The 7,529-nt window shown below is 37.8% G+C and overlaps 1 protein-coding gene across 1 annotated transcript; it reads left to right on the top strand.

Moving 5' to 3' along the window:
* Window positions 1-2,125: 2,125 nt before the first annotated feature.
* LOC129260274 (cytochrome P450 2J4-like) lies at window positions 2,126-6,745 on the top strand. Its single transcript, XM_054898289.2, has 4 exons — window positions 2,126-2,692; window positions 3,234-3,841; window positions 4,128-4,452; window positions 5,743-6,745. The coding sequence occupies exons 1-4, from the start codon at window positions 2,353-2,355 to the stop codon at window positions 5,919-5,921; spliced, it is 1,452 nt and encodes a 483-aa protein (XP_054754264.2). The 5' UTR covers window positions 2,126-2,352; the 3' UTR covers window positions 5,922-6,745.
* The last annotated feature ends 784 nt before the right edge of the window (window positions 6,746-7,529 follow it).

Genomic DNA, 7,529 nt, shown 5'->3' with positions numbered 1-7,529 from the left:
AATTTTTATATTCCAATCTGAAAAGGGGACATTTTGAGCACGATTTTAAATAAATAACGAGTTGTGTATCTCAATCTCGCTTGCTGAACATTACAATCTTGTTTTTTTTTTAATGCATATCCGGAATTATTGGGGGGGCAAAATGATATGTTTGCCCCCCCAATATTTTCATTGGTGGGGCGATCGCCCCCCCCCCCCCTGCCCCCCCAGGATCGACGCCTCTGTTACCGTGTAATGATCTAAATCATCTTACAAATACCTATTTACAAATCTTTGACTATGCTATCATCCTTATTAGAATAAAAGCGAATGTAGTATCTGGTCGTAATGACGTCATAGCAATCTTACGACCGGCTACGATTTGAAACTTATTTGACCTTTACTCCAAAATGAAGGCTTGTAATCATCCAAAATCGTTGTATCGGTATGCTTACAGTTAATTTGAACCTCAATTAAAAAGAGACTTTCACTCACATTTTTCAGAAAATGAGCAAAATGCGATTTGTTCCAAAATCGGATCGTGGATCATTCGTAAAGGCCACCGCAAACCTCACGACTGGTCCACGACCCGATTTTGGAACAAATCGCATTTTGCTCATTTTCTGAAAATGTGAATGGAACATATCATTTTATTTGAGGTTAAAATTAATTGAAATAATAATATTATAAACATTTTGAAAGATTGCAAGCCCTTATTTTGGAGTAAAGTCCAAATTAGTTTCAAATCGTAGCCAATCGTATGACTGCTATGACGTCATTGCGACTAGATATTAAATTCGCTTTTATTCTAAGGATGATAGCATAGTCACAAATTTGATCATAGGTATTCGTACGATGATTTAGAACATTACACAGTAAGATATTCAAAGTCTCAATATTAGCATCAAATTCTACTACATTTTATTTTGAAATCGGGTCGCAGACCATTCGTAAGGTGTGCGGTCGCCTTAAGGTGTGTGGTGCCTGGGTGTGTTGGCCTTTATATATATATATATATATATATATACATAGACAAAGGCCGATATTGATGAACTTGCCTACCTAGTTTGTTATCATTATTATTATTATTTATTTGATCAATATAAAAAGTACATACACATTACATTAGAATAAAACAATTACAGTACATGAACATGCAAAGAAATGCGGGAACGGCATGTGGGTCAGGGGGCACAAAAGCGAAATCCATCGCTGTTGCCCGAAGGCATGAGCCCCCACACATGCCGCTCCCAAGACATAAATGAAATATATAATGGGTAATGTTCAGAATAGCATTTTTCTTCTGAGTAACTTATGTAGTACATGATCGGTCGTTTGAATTTGTACATTTCATTTCTTAGGACAGGGGGTGGTGGCTCTTATCTGAGGCCACGCTCGGTGACTGCACCCCATCCGGCATGCTTTTGAGAATGATATGATTCATATATTTATTGATTAGGTTCTTTACTTTGAAAAAATAAATAATTCTATCAAAATAGAACTTGCTAGGTCTCACGGTTTTTCGGGGTTAATAATGGATTGTCTTTTTTAAAAACATACAGGTTCCCAGACAAAACATTTATAACACTTTAAGAAGTACATGTCGTCAAGGCACATTGTCTTTCATTACCTAGGCAACCAAATGACATGAATGAGAAACAAGTGCTTTATTATTTTGTCCATTTCCTAGCTGAGTTACGTCGTTGTAAATTTGTTCAGATAGCGTAGGATTGTTAAGAATCGTGTCCTTTTCTTCTCTTTATAACATCTTCCCCAGCCTGGAGGCCACGCCAAGACCGGCAGATTATAAAATTTCATCAAAAGCCAAGTTCAACAACCAAAAGTACATTTAATCAAATAGGGAAATCAGATAACCATAGCACTGAAGTTCCATCAAAATTAGATGCCAAATAATGAAGTAATCATATCTTTTTATATTACGATTTTACGAGTAAGATGTCATATTAAAATCGTTATCTATCAATTTAGTGAAAAACTTTCAAAGTTTTATGGTCCCAAAGTAACTGTTAACCATAAAAGAAAGAGTTTGATCTCATCAATTTTATCAACCTTAACGTAAACAGAGTGTAACTGAACTTTGATAAGGACAGTTTGGCTATCCCTGTTGTAGATAGGTTAAAGGGATGAGAGTGATTTTGTGAATACGCTAGAGTAGTACTACTGAATCAATCATTGCAAAACCAGATATCGGAGAAGTTCAAAGGAACACTCCTATATCCTTCCGTTTAAATAACATATATAGGACTGGTGTGGGTTGCAAAAACTGGTACAATACATAAGACATCGACCTGACTATCGAGACTCACTACTTTAACAACAACTTTTGGCATTTGGTTGAAGAGGTCGTCCAGCATGCTTGGGTTATCAGTGTCGGTATTTTCAGTCTTGCTTGGAGCTTTGACGTTCCTCGTTTGTATCTGGTTTGTAAGACGTCCTAGTAACCTCCCACCGGGACCATGGTCACTGCCTATCATTGGATACAGATTTAAGCCAGGTCTGATCCATGAAACCTTCATAGAAATGGCTGAGAAATACGGTCCAATATTCAGCTTACGACGAGGCCCGTTTCTTGTTGTTGTATTGAATGACATATCGGCTATCAAACAAGCCTTGGTGAAGTCAGCAGAATTTTTACCAGGTCGATATGTTCCTGGACATATCAAATGGACGATTCCAGAGAGTAACAACAACGGTGAGTTACTTGTAGCCAAAAGAATTATCATAAACACGATAAACACCCTCACTCTTTGACATTGTAACATTGTGTATGAACATTTTGATATATGACGAGATGCATCTATAGGGCCTTTAGAATTTTTTATTTAATCGGTGTCTTTTTTAGAGGGTACTTTACTTTTCCAATTAAGTTTTATTACAGAATTTTTAACGAAAGTTTATAAAACATTGAAATATTCGTTAAATCTATCATCTATTGTACCTCATGTAGCAGAATACAAAGAAGAAAAGGGAAGAAAGAACTTGGCCAGTTTTTCAAAATTACCGGAGTAATTTTTTTCTTCTACTGTGATGGCACCGTAACAATCTCATCAAATAAAGGGTTAGGGCATGGATCCTACTAGTTTTAGAAGAATCCATGGTACGAGTGAGAAGACGTTGCTAACCCATAATAACTTGCCCCTCATTTCGCTCAATGCATGTTCAGAGTGTTCCGATGCCGTTGCTGGAATCAAAACACGTTATGTAATCTTCATTCACCTTATTCTATTCATCAGCTTCTGTTGTCTGGAGTAGTGGCAAACCCTGGGAAGACCAACGTAGATTCTCTCTACATGCCCTTCGATCCTTTGGATTTGGTAAGAAGAGCTTAGTGCCTCAGATCAACCTGGAAGCTCGTTACCTTGCTGAGGAAATCAAGAGTCTCCGAGGTAAACCGACAGACCTCATGTCCACATTGAATAAAGCAACAGCAAACGTCATATCCCAACTGGTCTTTGGTCGGCGTTACGAATACGATGATATGGAATACATTGAGGCACTGCAGGCAATGGTAGACGTCTTTGCTAGTATCCCTGAAACTGACCCTGTTGTAGTCTTGAAATTCCTAATTCATACTCCATGGTATAAGAAATATCGTGATGCCTGTTCCAGATCTAAAAAGTTCATCATGTCCCAGCTCTACATGCATAAAGATACATTTCAGAAAGAGAACATCCGTGACTACGTCGACGCATTCTTAGCTGATGATATCTCCAAGGAATACACGTTGGAAGAGTTCTGGAGGATTGCGTTTGACTTTTTTGCTGCCGGCTCGGAGACAACATCACTGGTTACTTCATGGGCCATACTCTATCTAGCTTCACACCCAGAAGTACAAAGAAAGGTCTGAAAATATTATGGCTTTCTCCATCTGTTCAAAAGAATAAAATATGAACTTAGAATATCGTGATGTAGCACCTCGAAGCATATATATATATATTTTTTTTTTTGGGGGGGTGCTTTTTTCTTTAAAGAATCATATAGGCCTATTCTCTTTTCACGTGCTTATCAGTCTTGCTTCATTTGATCATAGGACAGTGTTCACATGACATTTATGATGATTGTAGATTTATTTATATTGTATATAGTGATTTTTTTAATTGTCTTATGTACATGTATATATCATCTAGGTACAAATGGAGTTGGATAGGGTTGTTGGACGTGGTCGACAACCCGCTACAGAGGACCGTCAAGATCTACCGTACTGTGATGCCACCTTGATGGAAGTTATGCGTATCAGACCGGTACTCGCGGTTATACGTCGTTTGGCTTCAGCAGATCTAACAACGAAAGGCTTTTTCATTCCAAAAGGCGCCGTGGTTATGAGTAATGTTTGGGCTGTTCACCACTGCCCGAAGACTTGGTCTAAGCCCCACCTGTTTAACCCTGATCGATTTCTTAGCGCTGATGGACGAAAGGTCAAGAAGAGCGAATCTTGGCTCCCGTTTGGAATTGGTAACCACATACGTTTATTATGCATAGTTTGTGCATATCTATTCCAAGCACATCATTCACACTTACATCCACACCATCGCAAAATCAACACCAACCCATATTTAACTTTGTAGTATAGCCCATGTCTATGCCGACATACAGTGGCGGACCGTGACCCGGAGGAGACAAAGCATTGGAGGGGCACTGTATGGTTTGTGAACAATGCTGTGCCCCTCCAATGCTTTGTCTCTTCCGGGTCACGGTCCGCCACTGCCGACATACATGCACTTGATGAAGAAAACATCTCACACCATAACTAAGCGGTGACACGAAATTTGCTCCGGCGACAATTGCTCCGGGCTTTATTTCGTCTAAGATATAGGGTTTTATGTTAGGTTTAGGTTTAGGGTATGGTTTAGTGTTAAATCGGAGCAATTGTCGCCGGAGCAAATGTCGTGGGACCAACTCCGCTTCAACCGTACCGTCATACACGTACACACAACCGTTCTCTCACACTCGCCCACACACGTTTCCGTTATTGTGTTTTTGTTTTCCTTATGATTTCATCAACAGCATATAAGCGCTTAATAACTGGTGTTTTCTCTATGATCTTTACAATTTGAATGAACAAAATACAAATCTGTTCCTAAATATTTATATATATCACATAAATTTGGGAAATGTATAAACTATAAAAATAAACATGACAAAAAGGCATTAAATTGATTTAAATCAATTATAACAACAATAATAATAATGTGTACAATGCATAAACGTTAACATTGATAAATTACATAATTCTTCAAACAATATAAACAATAGAAATAAACTAACAAAAAACCGTAGACTTACATCGATTGAATAAAAAACAATGAAGTCATTCAGACAACGATACCGCCGTCCCCGTAATCTAAAAAAGATTAGAAACGTTAAATGGCAAATACGCATGTGTACGTTCAGGCAGTTGCATGCTTTTACTTTATGTTGCATAATCACAGTTGGCAGACTACTGGTAATAAATATCAGAAGCTAATATCAAAGGTTTATCTCACTCTTTGCTGTCCTGGAATCCCTACATATTTAATCGATGCTAGTTTCATATCAAAATAGTTCAAAAGTTGGACTCTTGTATTCAATATCGTCATTCCAGTTTGTCTATAAAGTTAAATGATGCTTTTCAGTAAATGATTTTCACGCATATTCATGATATTACTATCCTTATGTGACACCCCCCCCCCCCCTCCCCTCTTCGCCCGCCCCCTTCCGAGCAGCATTAACCCGCCTTTTCTTCTCGAATTCTCTTTTGAACAGGTCGTCGTGAATGTCTGGGTATTCAGCTTGCTAGAATGGAGACATTTCTTTTCTTCACCAATCTTTTCCAACAGTTTGAATTCAAGCTTCCATCTAATGAACCTCCTCCTAGTCTAAGAGGTCAGCCGGGGCTAACGATTCCTCCTCAACCTTATCGGATTTGTGCTATAGAGCGCTAATTCACGATTGATATTTTGTCTACCCATCGATATAAGGAACTAGCACATCAATGATGTGGAGCTCATCCGGTATCTCGCAAAGAAATTTCACATAATTTCAGCCCAGTTGACACTGTAGTGAATTATATTGGTGACATAAAATGAGGAAACAGAATTGAAAATGATGAAGAAATGGAAAAGAAGCATTATTTTTTGTGATTTATGAATAAATTTCGTATAAATAAGCATAGATCTAAATAATTTTCTAGTCAAAATTTCTAAATTCTGTGTAGAACCTTTATGAACCTCATGTAGCTCTGAGATGGAACTAAAAAAAAATCAAAATCGGCCAACAAATGAATAAGCATTTTTTGTGAGTTTTTAAAAATGCGCATAAATTAGCATATTTAATGAGTTTCAAAATTCTGGGTAAAAGTTTTGAATCCCCGCCTAGTGCTATCATAAAAATAAGGCAAACAGAATTGCAATCGGACTTGAAATGACGAAGAAGAAGCATTTTGAAATCGTGAACAGACGACGGACGCCACGGCATGGCATAAGCTCATAAGATGCCCTTCGGACCGGATGAGCTGAAAATGCATGGGCGGAAATCCCAGGGGGGACAGGGGGGACGTGTCCCCTCTACTCAAAATAGTAGGGGGGACACAATATCAAATGTCCCCCCTACTATTTTTTGTCTTTTATGATGGTAAGAAATACATCATTCTAAATCGAAATAAAACATGTATTTTGGGACGAGTTGGGACGAGATGACCGTACTTTTGGGATGATAACCTTTTTTTTTTCATGTCAAATTTCCCCCCCCCCCCCCATATTGGCGGAGCAAAAAAGAAAAAAGGGAAAGAAAGAAGGAAGGAAAAAAGGAAAAAGGAGGGAAAAGAGAGGAGAAAAAGAATAGAAGGACGACGAGTGCATAAAATAAGATGAGGGGAAGACTTGGAAAATAAAAAGAATCTTTCGTGCCACTATATAAAATTTTCGCTCGCGCTTCGCGCTCGCATTGCCTGTTAGGTGATTTACATATCTTGTTCAATATGGAGCTCAAATATCAAGTTTGGAAGTCAATATACAAAACATATTTCACCTCGGAAATCGAACTTTCATTATTTTGTGTGATTTACAAGTTGATTTTTAAAAAGTGCTCTGTAAAAATGTCAGTTTTATGGTCTGAATAATTTTATCAACATTTGCTGCTTGCGCTGCGTGCTCGCAAATTTTGATTTATCAGGTACCTATTATTTTCGTGTATTCCATAAAGTTTTCAAAATATCCGTTTTCAGGTCTGATTGTCAAGACGTATCAGCTAGCGCTGCACGCTGGCATTTTGATTGGCGAGTTATGTATGTTTCAATATTGATTATACAACAAACTACTTCAAATCCCCCTTTTCATGACAGTTTATCAAAAATTTTAGCTCGCGATTTGCGCTCGCATTAATGGTTAAAAATATATTAACTGATGCATCCTATTCATAATTACAAAAGCGAAATGTCCAGTTTTTATGCCATAATATCAGATTTCGCGCCCTCATTAGGCATTAATAAATATGATATTAATTCAATAATTAAATTGTCCCTTTTGTTTCATCTCGCGCTTAGCAAGAGGAAT

This window comes from Lytechinus pictus, chromosome 5, assembly GCF_037042905.1.
Source record: "Lytechinus pictus isolate F3 Inbred chromosome 5, Lp3.0, whole genome shotgun sequence".
Taxonomy (NCBI): domain Eukaryota; kingdom Metazoa; phylum Echinodermata; class Echinoidea; order Temnopleuroida; family Toxopneustidae; genus Lytechinus; species Lytechinus pictus.
The sequence above is the reverse complement of the archived record's forward strand: the minus strand, read 5'-3'. Positions and strand labels throughout refer to the sequence as shown.